The 25183-nt window shown below is 39.6% G+C and overlaps 3 protein-coding genes across 3 annotated transcripts in view; 2 read left to right on the top strand and 1 right to left on the bottom strand.

Moving 5' to 3' along the window:
- LOC137180111 (sialoadhesin-like) overlaps positions 1–16532 on the top strand; it is a 41292-nt gene extending 24760 nt beyond the window's left edge. The window contains exon 10 of the mRNA XM_067585343.1: positions 15762–16532. Coding sequence (XP_067441444.1) covers positions 15762–15765 — 4 coding nt within the window. The 3' untranslated portion in view covers positions 15766–16532. The remainder of the gene's footprint in view (positions 1–15761) is intronic.
- On the bottom strand, positions 7575–11925 carry LOC137180637 (85/88 kDa calcium-independent phospholipase A2-like). Its single transcript, XM_067585997.1, has 5 exons — positions 11827–11925; positions 9666–9762; positions 9169–9351; positions 8786–8884; positions 7575–7844 (listed from the first exon to the last, which is right to left on the bottom strand). Exons 1-5 carry the CDS (start codon positions 11895–11897, stop codon positions 7575–7577), a joined length of 720 nt encoding a protein of 239 aa, XP_067442098.1. The 5' UTR covers positions 11898–11925.
- A 3808-nt stretch (positions 16533–20340) lies between the features above and the next one.
- Positions 20341–24014, top strand: LOC137180113 (uncharacterized). The gene is made up of 4 exons (XM_067585347.1): positions 20341–20667; positions 21905–22247; positions 22343–22400; positions 23541–24014. Exons 1-4 carry the CDS (start codon positions 20466–20468, stop codon positions 23733–23735), a joined length of 798 nt encoding a protein of 265 aa, XP_067441448.1. The 5' UTR covers positions 20341–20465; the 3' UTR covers positions 23736–24014.
- Positions 24015–25183: the final 1169 nt, after the last annotated feature.

The raw sequence follows: 25183 nt of genomic DNA on the forward strand, positions 1-25183 counted from the left end.
TGCTGGTGCGTGTGTTACGCCCCTGAAACGGGGAGAAATAATCACAAGAGTGATACGGTAATGTTTCTTCAGTGAGAGCGTTTACTCGAATGAATAATTGAACATATACACAATCTACAAATAAACATAGGCTACCCTGCTTAACAGGCTGGTTACAATAGCATACATACCGTATTTAAGTTACACAAATATACAGTATTTCTTTGAGACATAATTCCTATTCTCTCTACTGTTACTGGTAAATAATATACTGCTGTAACTCAGTAACCTCTCATAACCTTATAAAAATTACTAAATAGACAATATAGAAAAACTGTGTAAAATACATTTACATATGTAGACAATTGGATTCACAAAATGGCGGAAGCAATTGGCTTAGCTACGGGTTGAACTCTGCTAACAAGCGGGAGCTAGCTCGCCAGACACTTTACCATACTCGGCAAACTTTACTTTAACTCACTTGAAATGTTACACATACATTCACTTGACACTCAAACATATTAGAAAATGTATTACAACCACCTTAATAGTGTCAAATGCCGACAACATACCTGAAACGGGGAGAAATAATCACAAGAGTGATACGGTAATGTTTCTTCAGTGAGAGCGTTTACTCGAATGAAGAAAACACCGCGAGTTCCCCTGGATACGTGGGTGGAGACAAAAGCAATCGATCTCACGCTGGTAGATTAAGACTACTTTGCTGATCACTGATAATACCATTATAGCTGAACCTCTGACAATAAAGGATGAAATGAACAATGAATTAATTAAAGACCTTTTAAAATTTTAACCTCTTTTGACATAATGAATTCCTACTTTTTTTTTAAACCCATTTTAAACACATCTTATAAATTGTTTCTCATGACTATGATCTTTTTAACCTTATCACAGCATTTTAAGTGTACTGTCCTTTTTAAGCTTGTATGGTCCTTTTAGTGCATCATTCTTTTAACTTATCACATACTCCCCTACAAAATAAATGTCGTCCCGACATTAAACCAATTAATTAAACAATTTTCTCATCTTTTTCTTTTCAATCTCTCATGAGCTTGGCAATGAAGGGCTCCTGTGAGTTGGTACAAAAACAAAGGTCACAGTCTAATGACTCAACAGTCCATAATCACAGGGCTACAGTCCATATTCGGTGACTGGCCAATGCATAAACTGTCTATCAGCAGTTTTTCAACAGTCCATTAGTTTTGCATGGCAATGATACACAGTCTGCAAATTGTCCATGACAATAGTTTTTGAAACAGTCCATGAATAGTCCATGGCAACAGTCTGTGTGAACAGTCTATGTATTGTCCATGGTGTTCGTCAAACTTAGTCAAGTCTGTAGGCTCATGGTTTGCTGGAGTCCATACATGAAGGGGGGCTGGAAGTAGTATGGCTGAAGGGGCGGTAGCCATGGGACCAGTCCTGATGCATGGTAGACAGGTAACATCTGAGTTGCTGGCTGGATACTGTAGCAAGAGGGGATGCCAAGCTGATCGTAGGTCATACGTCTCGGTGGGTGTCTCTCTCTTTGTGGCAGCTGGTAGGATGGCTCCTCAGGTTCAGCAGCACTTGACGAGGGAGAGGCATGTGGTGAGTGTTCATCAGGCAAATTTCCAACAGGTAAGTCTATTTCCTCACCAGGCAGGTTTTCAGCAGGTGTGCTAGACTCCTCCAGCTGATCTTCCCCAGGAGACTGTGCTTGTGGTGCAACAGGAGCTGGCATTTCAATTCTCTCTTCCACTGGTGGGTGCCTGTGTTCAAGCGCCATCCTCGATTCACCCAAGGTTTCCTTTCTTTCTGCAGGCACTGTGGGGGCTCGGAGTGGCTCATGATGGAGTTCATACTCATCCCCGCTGTCCTCATCAGATTCCTGAGTTTGAGATGCAGGCTGGTGTTTCTTTTTCTGTGTCCCTTTTCCGTTTTTTGTAAACTCTGGTGATGTCTCGAAAGGTAAGTGATCACAGGGCATTAGCAAGTTTCTGTGCAGAACTCTGGAGCATCCCTTACCCCTTTCTGGTCTCACTTCATAAATTGGCAGGTTAGACCCCATTCGTCTCACTACTGTGTGAACTGTGTCCTCCCAATAGTTCCGGAGTTTGCCTGGTCCTCCCCTGGGTGTCAAGTTTTTGATCAGGACGCGCTCACCGGGTTGTAGTGCTGAACTCCTTACTTTTGTGTCATAGTACCTTTTACTCCTTTCAGCAGCCTTTTGAGCATTTCTGTTAGCAATGGCGTAGGCTTCCTCCATACCTTGTTTCCATTTCTCCACATAGTCTCGCTGGTCACTGGAGCCTGATTCTGTGTGCAGTCCAAAGAGCATATCAACTGGAAGCCTGGGTGATCTCCCGTACAGAAGATAGTATGGCGAGTAGCCTGTCACTTCACAACGTGTACAGTTATAAGCATTCACCAGTTTGTTCAAGGACTCCTTCCAGTTTGATTTCTGTGCATCAGTCAGTGTCTTGAGCATCTGTAACAATGTCCTGTTCATACGTTCCACTTGACCGTTCCCCATCGGATGATAGGGCGTTGTCCTGGACCCAGCCACTCCGCTGAGTTTCTGTAACTGACTGAACAACTGATTCTCGAATTCTCCCCCTTGGTCGTGGTGGATGCGAGAGGGGAAGCCAAACTTCAGGGCGAAATCATTGAAGATTAGGTTGGCAGCAGTTTTCCCTGACTTTGATGTGGTGGCGTATGCTTGAGCAAAACGCGTGAAATGATCAACAAGGACAAGGATGTACTCATATCCGCCTTTGCATCGGTCAAGATGGAGGAAGTCAATGCATATCAACTCAAATGGCTGTGTTGTCACAATATTTGTCAAGGGAGCTCTTGTGTCATGGCAGGGTTTTTTCTGTTTTAGACAAGAGCAGGCTTTAGTCACATAGTGCTCGATGTCTGATTGCATGTATGGCCAGAAGAAACGGTCACGTACTAGGGATACTGTGCGATCAGCGCCTTGGTGACCCATGTTATTGTGCAACTCTTCCAACACCTTTCCTTTGTATCTTTCTGGCAAGACCAGTTGCTCACGGGCAGTGGTAGTTCTGTACAGAACGCCATCATCATCTATTGTCAATTTGTCCCATTCCCTGAACAAGCATTTCGTCTTTGGACTGAGCTCTCTCAGCTCCTTAACTGGTGGCTTGGAACCTGACAGTTTGCACTCTAGCACAGGACAGATAACTGGATCAGACTCTTGTGCTTCTCGTAGCTGTTCTTTTGGTATGGGGCTGATAGATGTAGTGGCTGGCTCACTTTCAGCTGAAACTGACATGGATACAGCCGTGAGTGACCAAGTTGCAGGGGACTCTTTCTGTACCTCAACAGCTTGGATGGCAGCAGTGATGGTGTTAGGTAGCAGTTCCTCACAATATTCTCTCATTAGTGACTCTACATCCAGCGGCATTCTCGACAAAGCATCAGCATCACTGTTCTCCTTCCCTGGTCTGTACTTGATTGTAAAGTGGAAATCAGCCAACTCTGCAACCCACCTGGAAGTGGTTGCGTTCAGCTTTGCAGTCGACAGGATGTAGGTGAGCGGGTTGTTATCACTATACACAGTGAAAGTTGGAGCATAGTACAGATAGTCGCGGAACTTGTCAGTGATTGCCCATTTTAAAGCCAGGAATTCTAGCTTGCCTGCATGGAGGTGATAGTTCTTTTCAGCTGCCGTTAACGAACGAGAGCCATAAGCAATGACTCTAAGTTTGCCATCTTGGTGTTGATACAGTACTGCTCCCAAACCTTGGTGTGATGCATCAGTGTGTACAATGAATGGCTGACTGAAATCAGGGAAACCCAACACTGGTGGATGGAGCAGGCAGTCAATCAAATGTTCAAGTACCTGTTGGTGCTGATCTGTCCACTTGATCAGTTTATTTGAGGGCACAACATGACTCACTTTCTTTAGTCTTGTTTTTATTTCTCTGCTGTTGACAGAGACTTCATCTGTGTCTGCTTTTAGGAGCTCATATAGACAGCTGGCTTTTCGTGAAAAGTCTTTGATGTACTGCCTGTAGTAGGTGAGTAAACCAAGCATTTTCCTGAGTTGGCCCACAGTCTGAGGTCTGATATCTTTTAGTGCTCTAACAGCTTCGAAGTCGGCTGGATCAACTTTACTGCCCTCTGCAGATACTATTCTGCCCAGGTAGCGGACCTCAGGCTTGAATAGATCACACTTACTTGGCTTGAGTTTGATGCCATGCTCTCTGAGGCGTTGCAGCACTTTTTGTACGTCATTCACATGGTTGTCAAAGGTTTTACTGAAAACCAGTGTGTCGTCCAGATAAGGAATGCAGATGTTATCCCGAAGCCCTTCCAAACACTCCTCCATACAACGTTGGAAGGCCGCTGGGGCATTCATGAGGCCGAAGGGGATGCGAATCCACTCATAAAGTCCCCATGGGGTAACAAAAGCTGTCAGTGGTCTGCTTTCTTCCGACATAAACCCCTGGTGGTAAGCTTTCCCCTGGTCTAAGAGAGAAAACCAGGATTTACCACCTAAACTGTTCATGATGTCTTGGACCCGAGGGATAGGCTGACGATCAGGATGGGTCTTCCTGTTCAGGTCTCTGTAATCTATGCACAGCCGAAGGGTGCCATCTTTTTTTCGCACACACACAACGGGTGAGGAGTATGAGGAGTTTGACTTCCTGACCCAGCCTTGTGCTATTAGGTCGTGGAGGTAACCCTTCATTTCCTGGTACAGGGGGCTAGGCACTGATATATATGTGCGTTTGACAGGTTCAGTGTCTTTGAGGGAAATGGTCATATGCAACTTTTCAATACAGCCGATATCACTGTCTGACTTTGAGAAGGAATGACACTCTTCTCTGAGCATCTGTTTCACTACCTGTCTCTGATCCTCACTAAGGTGACTAAGATCCACTGGTGGATCCCACTGTTCACTGGCACTACTTGTGGGCTTCATGCTGGTGTGACTCACTGTGGCTGGTGTTGCAACTTTCTCAAATACCTGGGCGGGCAGGACTGTCATAATGGTTTGTACTGTGCCAATTAATGTGCGCCCTGGTAAAACAATGTCATGGTCAGTTGGGTTAGAAACATCAATTGTGATGACTGGGAATACACCTTTCCTGACTCTGACTAGTGTGTCATAAAACTCAAGACCATCTGGCCATTGTGGGTTCAGGTCTGGCTGAAACAGCATGGTCATGTTCTCTTTGAAGGGCTGTGTAGCTACGCGACAGTTGATTTGGATGCTGCTGTGTTTTGAAACTGCAACCTCCTCTTTCTTCGTTTTTACTGCATACTCATCTTCTTGCTCTGCGCTAACAGCCTGTATGAAAGCTCTCACTTTGTTTCTTTTGAGGCTTGGGAAAGCTTTCCTCACTGTGTGATACCGTTTAGTCTTTTCAGTCTTTGTCAGGATGTGCTCAATAACATTGAAACCTATGATGGGATGAGACAGGTGCCAGCCTTTCATTATAAGCACTGGAATGATCAGTTCTTCTGCTTGGTCAGTTTCAGAGGCTAGCCGGAAAACTGTTTCAATCCATCCCAAGTACGGCATTTCAGTTCCGTTTGCGGCAGTCAATGTCAAGTCATCATGTGAGTCAAGGATCTCTGAAACATCTCTCAGCCTTGTGGTTGGGAAGTATTCCTCTTTCCATCTTTCATCAATTACTGACACCTGAGAACCTGTGTCCCATAGAGCTTGCAGGTGGTGGCCATTTAGGTAACATTCAACGAGACACTGCCTGCCAACTAGCGAGGTGACTTTGCGGGGGTGGCCAACTCGAGGTAGGAGGGGCGGAGTATCAGCAATTTTCCCTTTGCAGGAAGCCTTTCCACCGGCGCTTGGCAGGTGAGTGCATTTTCCTTTATGCTCAGCCCAGTTTTGGTTTTGACATGTTTTGGAACAGTACAGTGTCTCTTTGCAGGATGAACATCGTTTCAATTTGTCAGGTGAGTCTGCACTGCCACAATTTGCACATTTCTGGGACTCTTTGCTAGTCACGGTTAGCACCCGTCCCGTGGTGGTAACCATTCCCTGTTTAAAGGAGCCTCCCTGGATGGTCTGATTCCTCTGATTTTGCATCCAGCCTGAAAATGTTCTCCACTTCCACATCGGTAGCAGTGCATGCAGCGTTCATTCGCTCCTGTCTGCTGGCAGACAAAACATCTCCGTGGAGCACAGACAGAGTGATTGGTGTACTGATTCGGTCCATACTGTGGCCGCATTGGAGCAGGTGTTTGAGGCTGGTTGTAGCTGCTGTAATACTGCTGCGGTGAAACAGATGGCTGAGGGTCCCTATTTGGCCTAACTGCAGGTGGGGCATAGGACTGTGGCTGGAACCTAGTCTGATGTAAAGTTTCTTTGATCTGGGCTATCTCTGCACTGAGACCTTTCAGAGAAGCTACACCTGTCTTAAGCTCTTGTATCTCTGTTAACAGTTCTGGGGAAATCCTTGTTTTGGTTTCCTTCACAGAGCACTTAGCAGGTGACCTATCTTCTGACTGCACTACACTTACACTTGTGGCTGACTGTTGGTTGCTAAGCTTCCTTTTCTTTCTCCTTTCAGCCTCATTAGCACAGGCAACATTTAACCTCTCTAGCAGAAGCTCATCTGAGGTCTCAGTATCTAATAGGAGAGGCTGCATGTCTATCCTGATACTTTCATTCTGGAGACCAGTAAGTAGTGTGTGTAAACACATGCGCTGGACTAACGCTGGATCATACTTAAGCCCTGATTCTGACTCTTGGGAAGCAAACAGTACTTTCTGCCTCAAATCTAAAACTCGCATGAGGAAAGTCTGAGGAGTGTCTTTGCTGTTCTGTGCTTCAGAAGCTAGCTGCTTGTAGAGCTCTGTGGCGCTCTTTTCTTGGAAGTGGGAGCGCAGGATGCGTCGGAGTGTGGGGAGAGTCAGGTGGGGCTTTCCTTCCAAATAGCTGCGTAACTGTGAGCCGGGAGATATAGCTCTAATTACAGCATCTACTATTTCTATTTCAGGATAACCTCTGTTCAGTCCATTCTCAATCTGATGAGCGAGGCTAGAAAATGTCAATTTATCTTTCTGGCCTGCTTCGCCTATTTGACCTGAGATTTTGAAATCTTTGCGCCAGCATGGGCTCGGCTGCTGCAGCTGAGCACTGACCGGGGGCTGCATACTGACTGGTGGGCTGACAGTAGGTTGGGCCTGGCACTGAGACTCATACCCAGCAGCATTAACAGGGATGGACTGCTCAGTTTCCACTCCTTTACATTGCTTTACAGTTCTCTGCTCCTCTATTTCTCTCTGAGTCCCTGCCCTTTCCACATTCTCCTCAGTTTGTACTGCTCCGTTATCCGTGCCCATGGCCAAACCTGCAATTTTGTCTTTCAGCAGCAACAATTCTGACATGCCGACATCTTCTAACTCTGCCACTTCTTCTCTTTCAAGATACTTCATTACATGAGTCACTAGTGATATGCGGGACTTTCCTTCAACATTTTCTCTCCGCTCTCCTGAGATGTTAAGAAAATCACAGACTCCGAGCAAATTTTCTCTAGTCAGGGTATGTAGTTCTCCTACAACCTCTTCCTGTAGCTCTTCCAAGGCTGTCATCATGTCGACAGGGCAGGAGCAACTTTTACTGTGCAGGAGTTGACTCTGAACTGGATGGCCTTTAATGTCCCTGATGATCTCTGACTGGCCTCAGGTGACATGTACTTAACCACCAGCTTCCAGCTCTCCTCGAACAGCAACACATTCCTCACTACCACCTGCCTGGGTTGTATTGTGGGGGATTTAGCTACCACAGGATTCGGCCGCCAGGTTGTGGACACCGGACATCCAAGGAGCAATCCCAGCGGTGCCTCCAAAATGTTACGCCCCTGAAACGGGGAGAAATAATCACAAGAGTGATACGGTAATGTTTCTTCAGTGAGAGCGTTTACTCGAATGAATAATTGAACATATACACAATCTACAAATAAACATAGGCTACCCTGCTTAACAGGCTGGTTACAATAGCATACATACCGTATTTAAGTTACACAAATATACAGTATTTCTTTGAGACATAATTCCTATTCTCTCTACTGTTACTGGTAAATAATATACTGCTGTAACTCAGTAACCTCTCATAACCTTATAAAAATTACTAAATAGACAATATAGAAAAACTGTGTAAAATACATTTACATATGTAGACAATTGGATTCACAAAATGGCGGAAGCAATTGGCTTAGCTACGGGTTGAACTCTGCTAACAAGCGGGAGCTAGCTCGCCAGACACTTTACCATACTCGGCAAACTTTACTTTAACTCACTTGAAATGTTACACATACATTCACTTGACACTCAAACATATTAGAAAATGTATTACAACCACCTTAATAGTGTCAAATGCCGACAACATACCTGAAACGGGGAGAAATAATCACAAGAGTGATACGGTAATGTTTCTTCAGTGAGAGCGTTTACTCGAATGAAGAAAACACCGCGAGTTCCCCTGGATACGTGGGTGGAGACAAAAGCAATCGATCTCACGCTGGTAGATTAAGACTACTTTGCTGATCACTGATAATACCATTATAGCTGAACCTCTGACAATAAAGGATGAAATGAACAATGAATTAATTAAAGACCTTTTAAAATTTTAACCTCTTTTGACATAATGAATTCCTACTTTTTTTTTAAACCCATTTTAAACACATCTTATAAATTGTTTCTCATGACTATGATCTTTTTAACCTTATCACAGCATTTTAAGTGTACTGTCCTTTTTAAGCTTGTATGGTCCTTTTAGTGCATCATTCTTTTAACTTATCACACGTGCAGCGATCAGTCCAGGCGTTTCTCCCAAGTCGTTGTGGATCTCCACATCAGCACCAAATACAATCAGAGCTTTGATCAACTCCATGTGGTCCATCTAATTAATGAGCACAGTGTCACACAAGTGTTGCATTATTTTATTTTCAAAAAAAACGGTGCAGCCTCATTTCCCTATTGTTTGGGATATTTAGGATAAATCTCCTGTAATCTGAGTTGTAGCTCTTAGTGTTTTCCCCTCATACCGATACTGTGTCGCCACTACTTAGCAAAATCACTCCTTGACATTTCTCCTCCCTTTCATGAACACTTTGATTATCAGTAAGATTATTGCTTTCACCTGGAAGATAAGAACAAGACAGACATAATATCTCGTACACTCACCTTCATAGCGAGGTGCAGAGCTGTGTTCCCGTCTTGTCCCTTCAGGTTTGCGTTGGCTCCGTGGGTGAGTAACACCATGGCTGCCTCAAAGCGGCCCTTCTTGGTCAGAATGTGGAGGGCGCTCTCCCCGGTCTTACTGAGATAATTCACCATACAGCCATGCTCCAGCAGCAAACGACACATCTGGCACAAAGAGAGGAAGACTTTATTAAATGGACAGAACAACAGGACTTCTCCTGTTACTTCTTCCTGAAGCCTAACTTGCATGTCTTGGTGTGGGACGCCTCAATGACAGGCCAGCATTTCTGATTGGAAGCATTGACATAAACTCGTACAGGATGAAATTAGTTTTGTAAATGTTGTTCAAACTTGGGCTGCTTGCTCACAGAGGTCATCAAAGGTCATAGATCCATTATTCTTCTATCAAAGCTTCAACGCTTTGGTTTCTCTAGAGTCAGACTACTAATTCTAACTACAAAACACTTGATGTTCCTCACCTCAGCAGTTTTGGCCCAGTGGAGAGGCGTCCCACCATATACAGAATCCTCAGCCTGGAGCTGGCCTGGGTCTGCTTTGAGGATCTCCTCCGCACACCTGACAGAAACACAAAGAGACTAGTCACATGTACTATTAACTTAAAGCTATAGACTTTGTATTCTGGGAGTTTAAAACGTAAGCTGAAGCACACCATTCAATATCTCTAAAACAAACTGCACAGAATCCACTCCATTTTTATCTTGTCTGCTGACAATTTTACTGACCTATTTTTAAAAAAACTCTATAATTTGTGTAAGCACAAAGTCTTTATTTCTTCTTATTCTATGGAAAAAGCAAAAAAAACAACCTCTACAGATTCCCTTCCGACCACATATATTCTGATAACTCGGGTACCCAGTACCACTCCTATATGTTCATTTGATGTAGTGCTTCTGAGAGGTTCTCTCCAGCATTATGAAATAGGTTTGCTGCTCTTATACCAAAGTCAATACACACTGGTCCTGTATGCATAAGTTCACAAGACTAGCTCAAAACCTGGTATATGACTGGACCGAGTATGAAACACTAGAGGGATTTTAATTTGTACGTCGCCTGGTTACCATCAGACATGAACATCGCTTTAACTTTATTTATTTTCTATTGCACTTTTCATGCAGTAGTTGTAACTCAATGTGCTGTACACATAAAAAATATTAAAAATACTTAAATACATTGCACCAGATTTTAGGTGTAGACTATATGGTGCTGGTGTGAGAAGGGTTGAGTTACGATTATTTTTTATATGTTTTATATTATTTCACTTACCCACAACCTAAAATATAGTTTTAATACAGTAACTGTCAAGTTACTCATTAATGCTAAGTGTAAATGACCCTAATACAGTGTGTTTCATGTGTGTAAAGTTTGTATTCATACATTTATTTGTTATATTGCTTTTGTTTTATTTACCATGAACACAGAAATGCTTTATTTCAAAAAACAATGGTGTAACTGTAAGTGACTCAGTGATGGACAGACGCATTTGAAGTCTGTGAGTATAAACGAACTTACAGTCTGTTATTGCTGTTATATTATAGGATGGCACATTTGTCTTTAGTTTGTAAGCTTATTGGGCAACATGAAATATATTTCAGAGGTGCCGATTCAACCTCATTTTCATTTTTTTTGTAGTGTTATTAATCCATTATCTGACTTATGATTTAGTCAGTGATGGAGGTGATCTGCTGGTAACCAGTGTGTCTTATTAAAGACAACATGAACTGCTAATTGGTGTTTGAGTTGATATGACTCGCTTGTGAAGCTGTAAATCACAGTCTGTATAACGACAACACATAATAATTACACAATAATTACACATTAGAAATTTAAAAATACTTAACCGTTTCATTTTAGAGATTGTGTCATGAACATATACACATTATTACATTAACCACAAATATCCTGACTTACTATTTAGCCTACAGTAGGCTTAGTATGTATGATGATTGCATGAGACGTAATGACACTACTCATGCATTATTCACTTCCTGAAAAATCCCCAATCACTATGCTGATGAGGGTCTCTGGGTGTCACAAATAGGCAAATAAACCAAAAGTTGATCTGGAAGGGTTGGTCACTCTACTCTGTGATGCAATAATGATCTTACCGATATTAAAAAGTTGATTTCACAACTTGTGGACACTAGATGTCCCTGTGCGACCCTGTCTGATCAAAGAGTCAATGAGGGGAAACGGGAGCATTTTCTCATCATAAAGCTATTCATAAAACTACAAATTGGACTACAGCTATAAATTGATGAAACCATTTCTTTCTACAACACTCAACTGTAAAGAACAGAAAATTTAACTGAATTTACAAATTGCCTTAGACTGTTTGTGACTCTGAATGAACAAAGGTGCCTGTGAGGAGTGTGCTCTTGTCAACTTACTGCACATGCTCACAGAGGGAAAATGCACAAACCTTCAAAACTGAAATAAGATTTAATTTATAATATATGACTTATTTTTTGGTGGGGTTTGTGGTCCACCTCAAGATTTTATGTGTAGTTTATTTGCAAAAATAACAGGAATGAAAAAAAAACATTATGCATTAAAGGAGCAAAAATAGATTGTGCTGGTGAGATTTTAAAAAACCCAAAAGGGCCCATAAAGGCAACTCACCAAAATGAAAAAAAAACTGCATCTGAAGTTGAAGTTCTAATGAAGAAAAGAATACATACATACTCTAACATATATACATGTGTTCAACATATACTGTACATTGAAAACTGATATACACTATATTTTTCTATCTTGATGGAAAAAGAAAAACTTGATTTTCCAAATTGGATAAAATAATTGATTGAAGATATTTAAAGACATTGCAAAAGAATGACAATGGTGGAAACTGAATGAATTGTCATCCGGACATTTAACCTAAAAGCTACTGTAAGTCTATTCAGTCTGTCTGTCTATTTCAGGTGTTGAGGATAAGAACTGCTCAAGTGTGAATTATGTCAGGAGGAGGATCTGTGCTCTGGAAGGCTCTTCAGTGAACATTTCAAGTAATTACTCGTATCCTAACAACCAGAGGCCCAAGTCTAAATTATAGTATAAAATAACGGCAGGTGGTGAGGAGGAAGTTAAAAAGGTGATTGAGCTTGCAGGTCGTGTAGAGTATCATGACAGTGTGAATAACCAACACAGCCTGAGAATCAAACAGCTGAAGAAGAACGACTCTGCAAAATACACATTCAGATTGGAACAACATCATGGAGGACGGAAACAGTCGGATTTTCCTGGAGTGACTTTGGTTGTCACAGGTAATTCTTAAATTTAAATGCTTTGTAATGATGTAGATTGCAGAGTGGGTTTGTCTAAAAAATAGAAACAAGAATGATTGATTGATTACAGTGCTTTTTTGTTTATTTTTCCTTATTGGAAAAATAAACAAATCTTTTGTTTATTGGAAAAATAAACAAAAGCTGCAGCTGAAATATCAATTTGTCTAGTTAGGTGATTAAGGTAATTAAATACCAGAGACACAGTATTTTTCTTGCAGTCCAACTGCCTTTAATAAATCAGTAAAGCGTTTGCATACGAGCTCCCTGAGCTCTGCAGCAAGAGGAACACCTTGAACAGCTCACACAAACACTTTATACTTTCAGCCTCCACCCAACACAACTGTTAACACACACATTTTGTGCGTAGTCATACTCTTCTGTCTGCAGACACCTGTTTCCTGTAAGATAATCAATAATAATTCCATATGTTGTGTCATGCCTGTCTTGTACAATTTCCAGTTTGCATTTAGTTCCCTTTTCTAACTATCACTTCTTAGAATCGGAGTCAGCGTGTATCATTCACTTCAGATAACCTTTTCTATTTCTTCTTTCCTAACAAACTAGACATTAATTTGCCTACATTAACAAGGTGCAAAGCATCTTTAAAGACAAAATCAATCAGTTGATCACACTTCTACACTGGATTAACGATCATCAAAATATTAATACAATAATATAGTAATTTCTTTCAATTGTTCTTTCTCATTAGCATAAAGGTAGAACAAAAGTAGAAAAACTGCAGAAAGTCTTATTGTAGGGTGGATGGTTGGTCATACAAAGCAGGTGACTGGCAACAAAAATCAGTGTTTGTGTCCCAATCAGCATTAGATTCTTTTAAGGAGATCTTTCCTCCAACACAGTAGCCTTAGTTGACTACATGTAATCAGACCTTGAACCTCAGGGTGGTAGAACAGAAAACGCTCATACGAGTCACTTATGGAACACATGTTACAGGTTTGACAAGTCAGGAATTTGGTCATTTAGGAATAAGGACTTATTATTTAGGTTTGATGACTTATGGATGTCTTTTTTTACATTTACTGACCAATCTAACCATTTTTCAGGCCTGAGAGTGATATTGCATCCTGCTGTGGTGGCAGAGGGCCAAAGAGTCACACTGACCTGCATGACTAGTTGTCCTCTGACTGACAACACAACCTACATTTGGTATTTGAATAAACAACCTGTGAACCTGCCACACAACAAAAGCAAACAACTGGTACTAGACTCAGTCAGCAGTCATCATGCAGGAAACTACTCCTGTGCTGTGACATCTCACAAGAACTTCAACTCCAGTGAAAGGACTCTTACTGTTAAAAGTAAATGCACATTTGCTGCAGGAGCTGTTGTTGCTCTTCTAGTTATAACACCTCTTTTTGTCTTCTTGTGGATTAGGAGGTAAGCAAAACCCTGCTCTGTTGCAAGAAATTACATTTAATTTCTAACCTGAAATCACTTATTCATGTATATATATTCATTTGTTTCACTATCTAGGAAAAGAAGGACTTAAGGTACCGAAGCAACAGTCAACATGGAGCAGGTAAAGAACAGAAATTTCAAAAACACTTTGTACAACATTTAATTTTTAAAGTCAAAATTACGTTAAAATTAATTTTCACTAAGAACTCTGTATATATGTCCTTGGTATTTGTTTTGACTTATATACTTGTGTACTGTAAATACCAAAAAGAAGAAATTTAATTCAATTGTGCCTTAATAGTTCCCCCCACATTAGTATTCTCCAGCTGACAACGATGGTTTGGTAATTTGATTGGTGCGACATCAGTGTGAGCAGCCACTAAAATGGTTCATACATTGTTAGTCCTTGCTAGTCATTGTTAGCTGTTACTTGGTCCCATTTGTGATTTGAACACTGCTTACAGTACGTTACTCACTGATTAAATTCATGGGGAGCTGCTGACATTAAAGGACTCATTGCTGTTAGTTTCAACTTATAGTTTTGACAGTCTGGTCATTTTCCATCACCATACTGTATATGGACCTGTGAAAAAGAAACATCTAACGCTAACTAGACCTCCTCCTTTTAATAATGTTGGACAAACACAGCACTGAGTGTGCAGAATGACTCAGCAGGAGTTGAATAACGTGAACAAAAATGACATCTTGTGGGAATCAGTGCTAAAATTAACAAGCTAGTTTACATAGCTCTCACTTTCTGAGTGGAAGCTAGTTAGTCCAGCTCTCTAGTTTCCAGTTTCTGAGTGAAATACAAACTTCACAGCATGATGGGTCCTCCCAAATACTGAATATTGTAAATGGACAGATGTCTTTAATCATAATAGGACATAACCAACACTATGTGAACTTGTTGATAAGGGGAAAAATCGTCCTGATACAAGATGTTTTTTCCCTTTATCAGCAACATCAGAGGCTATACAGAGTATGACGTGCTCTAGTCAGTTGAGCAGCAGCGAGCTGACAGCGTGTCTCCTTGTAATGACAGCATTCAAATGTCAGTCAATCGCTACAAAGGGAAACACCCACCCACAGGCCTGAAGCTAAGACATTGTTTCCACAAATATGTCCAAAAATGGTTTGATCTTCTTTTGAAACATTGAGAATTATACACAATATCTGCAGTTTCATGATTGTTTATATTTCCTTTCACAAAAAGCAGAGAGAATTCAAATTTCAGTTTGACTTTAATGACAGGTCACTAAGATTTAAAACTCACATTGTAGGTCAATTTTACTTAATTAATTAAAAACACTTCGGGCCTTCATAGACTTTCAAGTAAGAAAGTAGGATTTTTTACCTGAGTGTGCAGGATTTGCGGTTCCTTCTCTAAGAACAGAATATTTTAAATTCAGCTGCATTAGGAAAACATCACCTTCGTCTGTCCTGCTTCCCCTCAGATGGGATGATCCTTCAAGTGACACAAAACAACACAGAACTACATTGTACAGTACCATTAGTTTTATGGGTCCAAATTTTGCAGCGTAGATGTGCTGTAGAGCTAAAATGTCTTCTACTGCAGTCCACATTACACAGCTACATTAGTCTTCCAACACAAATCAGCCATTTGTAAATCATTGGATATGGATCAATCATTCATTCATTCATTCATTAATCATTTATCATTGATATCATGAAGATTACTCTGACCTAAAAACTATCTGTAAAAGAAAATAAACATATTTTGGACAAACTAATTATCCTTCTAAGGCTGTGAGGTCAGCAGTTACTCCTTATTACTAGAGGTTTAGTGCCCCACAATGTAAACTAATATTATTTGTCTTGTCTTCTCATCAGTTAAACCCTGGTCCTGTGAATGAAAACATCTCAGCCCAACCAACACAGCAGGATGATCTTCACTATAGCAGAATCTACTTCTCTAAGACCCAGACAAATCCTCTCTACTCCAACGTCCAGTCACACCAGCCTAAAGAACAGGAGGATGTTGCTTGTGCTGTTGTCAATTTTAGACCCAACAGGACCCCAAAGTGATCAATGATTACAACTGATTCAAGATCCACTTAGTGACCTTGCTCATCTTGAACAGTACTATTTTCAACAACCCTTCGATACACATATAGTGTTGGGGTGTATCTGACACACCACAGGTCTGATGTTAATAAATCTTGGTGAGATGTTTCACAGTGGGAAACCTTTCTGCCTGATATATGCCAGACTTCAATGTCACATTTCAAAGTTTCTAATCTCTGGCACCGTTACACTGAAGTATGATGTATATATTTGGACCACGTTTTCTCATGCTGTCTTGCTTTGTGCAGATTTTTAGATTTGTTGTGGATTGTTGACAGACATGTTGCATCATTGAGAACAGAATACTTATAGTAGATTAACCAATGGCATTGCCAGACCACAATGCAATGCCATGTAAGCTTATTGAAGCATTTTGTGTTTTTTTCTGGTGTGCTTCATGTTGTATTACTGTGCTTTCTGTTTGATTTGCAGCTATAACTGTAAAAATGCTTTTGTAAAACTTATTTTGCTCTCGGAAACATGTTCTACTCTGCATGTTCTGTAGTGTATGATATGATCATAAAAACTATGTCTGCAGCTTCCTCTTCACAAGTGTTTTTTTTTTTCACCATGAAACAAACACAGACAGTCTCACACCTCTCTGACCAACGCTGACAACTTTGACACCTTTTTATGATAACTTGATGCAGCTTTACACTGCTGCATGTTGCATGATGAGCCGATACATTACTTAAAAATGAGAAACAATGACACCTTAAAGTAAATATGAAGGTTCTCCATGTTAAAATATGACATCAAATAACTAAACAGCTGCTGCACTAGATTGTTTATCTGTGGTTTTACTAAGAATTATAATGAGGAAGGAGGTTTATTTTTGGTATCAGAGCTACATGCAGCATGTCTGCTAGCCGCCCTCACACTGACCAACAGTCCATTCTGGCTTCAGTCATTTCTCTATAAACCTGCTCTTAATTTAAACTCTTCTATAAGGTCAGCAGTTATGATGTAGCAGATACAAACATTGTTATACAATCAACTTATAAACGCAGTATTGGTGCCAATATTAATGTTATTATTTACACCTGTACTTTTTCTGCTTTGACAAGTCAAAGTGTTTGCTGTGAAAAGGTTCACTGATTAGAAGCGAGGGACTAAAACAACCATGTTGTTGGCAGAAGTTGGATGTGTGTTTACTGGTTTCAGCCCCAACATCTCAGGTATAAATGTTTATCCTCTCTGATGTAATGATCATTTACTGTTAACTATAAGAAATACACATAACATGATTAATGGAGTTTAGGAGTTATAGTATGAACAATTTGTAGAAAATTGCGGATTGATTGACAGAAAACAGAAAAGAAGAATAAAAAAACAAAAATACTCACAAGCTTTCTTCAGATGTCCTTCATGTACAACATATTATACTATTATTAGTCCTATTCTGCATGATCTGCAGTGTTTTAAGTTACCATAAACTTCTGCAGTTTCCACCACAGAAACCACAATCACCGTCCATAGACAGCTTCACATCTCTCTGTTCTCACGTCAGTAGTTTTTACAACTTTTCAATGAAAATATAATGCAGTTTATCACTAAAATATCTGACATGAAGAACCAATACACTATAAAAACAGAAAATAACAATAATAATTGTGATGAGATACAGAGTAAGAAAAATAATGGCACCCCCAAGTTAAAGTCAGAGTTTTCCTTGTCAGAATATGACATCAAATAAATACTGAACTATGTGAGGTAGATTCTGTACTAGAGGAAGAAGCAGGAAGGAAGTTAATTTTAGGTGTCAGAGTTTCATGCTGTACATCTGCCCGCAACTCTCACAATGACCAACAGTCCATTCTGTCCTCTTAAGTCTTTACTCTGTAAGAGGACGGCTGTTGATTTTGACCATTTATTTATAGTTTTGATGTTTTATGAGCTTTCATAAACACAGCAGGTGTGGTAAGGCCATTAAAAAAATAATATAATCAACTTTGTGTTTAGAAGCGGAGGGACTACAACAGCCATGTTGTTGGCAGAAGCTGGCTGTGTGTTTATGGCTTTCATTCTGTGCATCTCAGGTATGAATTATTGTTTATTTCTTCTTATATAATGACTGTAAACATGATATATACAATATGAGATTATTAACTGTAATCTGTAAAAAGAATAATGATTTACTTGATTATAGGAGTTAAAGTGTGAACAACTTGAAGAAAATTGCAGATTATACATCAAATGTCCTTCATTTACAATATTTCATACTATCAATATTTAGTGATTAGTACGAGAAGAATGTTATAATTATGAATCAATGCTTCTGTTAAAGGGGTTCAGGGACAAGCAAACAGCATCTGTGCCTTAAAGGGTTCTTCAGTGGATCTGCCCTGCTCAGCTCAACATCCCACTTCAAGCAAGAAATGGTTCACTGTACACTGGTTTGTTCTCAATGAGCTGTTTGCAGATGAAAATCGTGTAACATACAACATGTCTGAAGAGAGTCATCCAACTCTAACAATAAATAATCTAAGAGAGAGTGATACAAAGTCTTACTGCTGTAGTGAGAATGCAGAAAACCCACAAGACTGCAAGCAAAGTGAAACCATCCTCCGTGTTTCAGGTACAGTAGTTTTCACGAATGTGTTACTTTAACAATAAAATCAGAATATGAATTCTTACATTATTCACCATCATCTCAGACCTGCAGGTGAAGGTGATTCCTGCCACAGAGGGACAGACAGTATCACTGATATGCAAAACCAGTTGTCCTCTGACTGAAAACCCTGCAGCCTACATCTGGTACAAGAACAGAGAGTTTCTCTATCAGGACTGGTCTCCCTGGTACCAACAGCTGGTCAGCAGTGAGGAAGCAGTCAGATACTCCTGTGCTATCAAAGGCTACAAGGATCTCAGAGCTCCTGAAGTCTCAGTGGGTGAGTGACAACATTTGGCTCCTTTTCATGTTACAAAACTTCAAGTTAAACACTTTCAAGAATATTTTTACTAGTTAAGCTTTGCCTTAAATTATAGAGCCTATGAAATACTGTAACTAAGTGTTTACCAGTTAAATTACTAAATGTTATTTGTTTTTGTTTAGATTCTGTCACATCGACCTGCTTTACTGTGACCTACGCTGAAGGAAGAATGTGTTCTGAAAAGCAGACATCAGTGAATGAGTCCTGCTCCATCACATATCCCAGAGGTTAACTTTCTCCAAACATCCACAAACATTTACACAAACGCCACTCCCACCCCCCACACCTAGAACACCTTTAAACAATATTTTAAGAACAGACATCTAATTGACCATGAATCATTTATTTTCATATCAGTATTTTCATGTCATATCTTTGCCTTCTTTATTTTCTAATTTTTACTGTTACTGACATGTTTCCACAGTTCTACACATTCTTCTTTTCTGCACTAACCACACTTCAATAACTTTTGTAATCAATATATTATTTTTATTTAATTCAACATGACACACATAAACTGTTGAAAAATGTTTTTAAAATCTCCTAACAGAAGTAGGTCTACATGTTCAATGGACCACTGAACATAAGGACCATGTTAGACTGACCTGTAACACCAGCTGTCCACTGACTGACATCCAAACTGCCTATAGATGGTACAAGAACAGACTCTTAATGTCTGAGAAGAAACAGCAGCTTTTAGTTCTCAACTCCTCTGCTGATATCTTCTCCTGTGCTGTCAAAGACCACGAGGATCTGCACTCTGCTGAAGTCTGTGAGTATAAACCAACTTACAGTCTGTTATTACTGTTATATTATAGGATGGCACATTTGTCTTTAGTTTGTATGCTTATTGGGCAACATGAAATATATTTCAGGGGTGTCGACTCATCCTGCTTTTCACTTTCTTTGTAGTGTTATTAATCCATTATCTGACTTATGATTTAGTCAGTGATGGAGATGATCTGCTGGTAACCAGTGTGTCTTATTAAAGACAACATGAACCGCTGATTAGTGTTTGAGTTGATATGACTCACTTGTGAAGCTGTAAATCACAGTCTGTATAACGACAACACATAATAATTACACAATAATTACACATTAGAAATTTGAAAATACTTAACCATTTCATTTTAGAGATTGTACCATAAAGAAAAATTAAATGCAAGCTTCAGTATAAATCCAAACAATGTTTTACATTTTGTGTAAAAGAGCCATATAAAGTATTTAAAGAGACACTTTAGCTGCTTTCACATTATGTGATATTTCCTGATTTGCAGAAAACATGATTTATAAAAAACACCTGAACTTCTACCACAGATTTTTTAATTTAAGTATTAGGCAAGGCTACTTTAGCAGTTATTTAGAGTGACCCTATTTTAAGTCTTTAATCTATATTTCAGGTGTTGATTATAATAACTGCTGGAGTGTAAATTATATAAGAAGGAGAATCTGCGCCCTGGAAGGCTCTTCAGTGAACATTTCAAATGAATATTTGTATCCTGACAACCAGCAGCCTGTGTCTAAAGTTTGGTATAAAATGAAGAGAAGTGGTGAGGAGGAAGCTGTGGAGCTGACTGAGGATGTAGTTCACGTGCAGTATCTTGACAACATGAACAACCAGCACATCCTGAGAATCAAAAACCTGAAGAAGACTGACTCAGCAGAATACACATTCAGACTCCAAAAAGATAGACGGAGATGGAGGGCTGATCCACCTGGAGTGACTTTGATTGTCTCAGGTAATTCCTGTCTGTATATTTTTCAATAGAGACTGTGCTGCTCTCTCACCATGTACTAACAGCAGTCAGCAGACTTTATTCTTTAATGCCTACAAGAAGACTAAAGGCTGGTTCATGTTTAATATGATAACACTAACAAAAGACAGTCAAAACGATGTAACTGTAGCTAAATTAAGTGCACACAATAAGCTGTATGCAGGGTCATGCACCACCTGCAAATCATAACAACAAAGTGTAAAGATGCATCTGTGTTTTGTCAAAATCAGACCAGTGATTTCTTAAATATCACACAATAAATCATTCACAGTGAAGCCATGGTCCAATTATTCACCGTTTTAAGAACTTTAACAGATAAATCTTAATTTCCCAACTTTGGCTTAATTAGGAGCCTGTATTCTGTCTACTGTCTCAATGGTCTAATTAAAACATCATGCATATTTAAATGTGTCAAATCATTGTAGAAGTTGAATCTCCACTAAAACAGTGTAGGAGAGAGAGAGAGCTCAACATGCTGCAACTTAAAAAAATGCATGTTAACAGGCAAATGAAGAAAACATTTTCACCACTTTGGCACACAGTATAAAGAAATGTGCTTCAAATATAGGAAAAACAAGCAAATAAAAGAGAAGTTACTGAAATAAAGAAGTGTCTGGGGGACATGAAAAACTGAGGTAGGGATTTGCTGTCTGGTGTTCAAAAATGAGCTAACAATGTTTGTTTTAGTTTCAAATTTGATTTTGTGCGTAACCTACAAGCCTATTTACTACTCTGTACAGTTTGCATTGTTTATTTATTTGCAGTGTATTTCTTTATGTTACATATGTGTCAAAAAGACGAAGATCTTCATTTGTTTGTGTTTTAATAAGTTGCAGTGCATTGAGCTCTCTCAGCCACCATAGTTAGAGAGGAGATCAGAATGGATGGATGAGCCTACAAAGGCTGTGACTCTGACACAGGAGTCTGTGCTTCATGTCTCATCTTCTACAAAGCATTTTTTTAAACCATGATGGTGATTTTAACTAAGTACGGTAGTTTTAGTTACCTAAACCTGTCTGTACCTTAAACATTGGAGTGGCAGATTAGAAAACACTTACTGTATATGAGTTGTTTTTTTTATCATCATGTCATCTTGGTTGTTTTGAAGGACAGTGACAAACCTAGTTTGTAATTTAGGTATGAGGACTTTTGAGATGTTACGTCTCTTTTACATTTACTGACTAATCTAATCATCTTTCAGACTTGGAAGTTAAGTTGCATCCTGCTGTGGTGACAGAGGGCCAGAGAGTCACACTGACCTGCAGTACCAACTGTCCTCTGACTGACAACACAAACTACATTTGGTACTTGAACAGTCGACCTCTGACGGTGCCAGAGAGCCAAAACAAACACCTGGTTCTAGACCCAGTCAGCATTCAGCATGCAGGAAACTACTCATGTGCTGTCAAAACCCACCAAAACATCAGCTCTGGTGAAAAGACTCTCACTGTCCAAAGTATCACAGGAACATCAACAGCAGCAGTTGCAAGAGTTGTTGCTGCTCTCCTGGTTATAATACCACTCACTGTCTTCCTCTGGATTAGGTGAGAAACAATGAGCTTTGTTGCAGAGTCATGACATTTACACACTAACCTGACATCATCTATTCATTTTTATATTCACTCATTTCACTAAACAGGAGAAAGAGGTTCTCTAGCCGTTCTCCTAGACTTGAAACATCAGACAATATGGAGCAGGTAAAATAAAATAATTTAAACAATTCTACTAAATAACATAACATTACTGACAACAACCCTGTTTAAATGCTTTTCTTGTAGGTTATTTCTTTACTAAACACTGTTTTATCATTATTTTCAGTGTTGATAATTCTCTTGGAGAAACCCTGAATGGGGAAAAATATTTTTATCGTTATTCATTGACTTAATCATACAAACTGTTGATCAGGGGAAAAAACGTCCTGATACAAGATGTTTTTTTCCCTTTATCAGCAACATCAGAGGCTATACAGAGTATGACGTGCTCTAGTCCGTTGAGCAGCAGCAAGCTGACAGTGTGTCTCCTTACAAGACAGCATTCAAATGTCAGTCAATCGCTACAAAGGGAAACACCCACCCACAGGCCTGAAGCTAAGACACTGTTTCTGTAAATATGTCCAAAAACGGTTTGATCTTCTTTTGAAACATTGAGAATTGTGCACAATATCTGCAGTTTCATGATTGTTTATATTTCCTTTCACAAAATGTGGAGAGAATTCAAATTTCAGTTTGACTTTAATGACAGGTCACTAAGATTTAAAACTCACATTGTAGGTCATTTTTACTTAATTAATTAAAAACACTTCGGACCTTCGTAGACTTTCAAGAAAGTAGGATTTTTTACCTGAGTGTGCAGGATTTGCGGTTCCTTCTCAAAGAACAGAATATTTTCAATTCTGCTGCATTAGGAAAACATCACCTTCATCTGTCCTGCTTCCCCTCAGATGGGATGATCCTTCAAGTTACACAAAACAACACAGAACTACATTGTACAGTACCATTAGTTTTATGGGTCCAAATTTTGCAGCGTAGATGTGCTGTAGAGCTAAAATGTCTTCTACTGCAGTCCACATTACACAGCTACATTAGTCTTCCAACACAAATCAGCCATTTGTAAATCATTTGATATGGATTAATTATTCATTCATTCATTCATTAATCATTTATCATTGATATCATGAAGATTACTCTGACCTAAAAACTATCTGTAAAAGAAAATAAACATATTTTGGACAAACTAATTATCCTTCTAAGGCTGTGAGGTCAGCAGTTACTCCTTATTATTAGAGGTTTAGTGCCCCACAATGTAAACTAATATTATTTGTCTTGTCTTCTCATCAGTTAAACCCTGGTCCTGTGAATGAAAACATCTCAGCCCAACCAACACAGCAGGATGATCTTCACTGTAGCAGAGTCCACTTCTCTGAGACCCAGACACATCCTCTCTACTCCAACGTCCAGCCACACCAGCCTAAAGAACAGGAGGATGTTGCTTGTGCTGTTGTCAACTTTAGACCCAACAGGACCCCAAAGTGATCAATGATTACAACTGATTCAAGATCCACTTAGTGACCTTGCTAATCTTGAACAGTACTATTTTCAACAACCCTTCAATACACATAGTAGTGTTATAATAGTGTTGGGGTGTATCTGACACACCGCAGGTCTGATGTTAATAAATCTTGGTGAGATGTTTCACAGTGGGAAACCTTTCTGCCTGATATATGCCAGACTTCAATGTCACATTTCAAGGTTTCTAATCTCTGGCACCAGTACACTCCACTCCATGTTTACCAGCAGTTACCCAAAAGTACTGAACACTGAAACTTGTAATATAGAGAACAATTATTGTGATACATATGTGTTTTGGCTTGTGTCCCTCATCAGTGGAACACACAGAGAACATTTAAATGAGATGAAGTATGATGTATATATTTGGACCACATTTTCACATGCTGTCTTGCTTTGTGCAGATTTTTAGATTTGTTGTGGATTGTTGACGGATATGTTGCATCATTGAGAACAGAATACATTTAGTAGATTAACTAATGGCATTGCCAGACCACAATGCAATGCCATGTAAGCTTATTGAAGCATTTTGTGTTTTTTTCTGGTGTGTTTCATGTTGTATTACTGTGCTTTCTGTTTGATTAGCAGCTATAACTGTAAAAATGCTTTTGTAAAACTTATTTTGCTCTCGGAAACATGTTCTACTCTGCATGTTCTGCAGTGTATGATGTGAACATAAAAACTATGTCTGCAGCTTCCTCTTCACAAGTGTTTTTTTTTTTTCACCATGAAACAAACACAGACAGCCTCACACCTCTCTGACCAACGCTGACAACTTTGACATCTTTTTATGATAACTTGATGCAGCTTAACACTGCTGCATGTTGCATGATGAGCCGATACATTACTTAAAAATGAGAAACAATGACACCTTAAAGTAAATATGAAGGTTCTCCATGTTAAAATATGACATCAAATAACTAAACAACAGCTGCACTACATAGATTGTTTATCTGTGGTTCTACTAAGAATTATAATGAGGAAGGAGGTTTAATTTTGGTATCAGAGCTACATGCAGCATGTCTGCTAGCCGCCCTCACACTGACCAACAGTCCATTCTGGCTTCAGTCATTTGTCTATAAACCTGCTCTTAATTTAGACTCTTCAATTACATTTTTTATGAGCTTTCATAAGGTCAGCAGTTATGATGTAGCAAATACAAACACTGTTATACAATCAACTTATAGACGCAGCATTGGTGCCAACATTAATGTTATTATTTACACCTGTACTTTTTCTGCTTGAAAAAGTCAAAGTGTTTGCTGTGAAAAAGGTCCACTGATTAGAAGCGAGGGACTAAAACAACCATGTTGTTGGCAGAAGTTGGATGTGTGTTTACTGGTTTCAGCCCCAACATCTCAGGTATAAATGTTTATCCTCTCTGATGTAATGATCATTTACTGTAAACTGTACGA

The sequence above is a fragment of the Thunnus thynnus genome, chromosome 3, assembly GCF_963924715.1.
Source record: "Thunnus thynnus chromosome 3, fThuThy2.1, whole genome shotgun sequence".
NCBI classification, from domain to species: domain Eukaryota; kingdom Metazoa; phylum Chordata; class Actinopteri; order Scombriformes; family Scombridae; genus Thunnus; species Thunnus thynnus.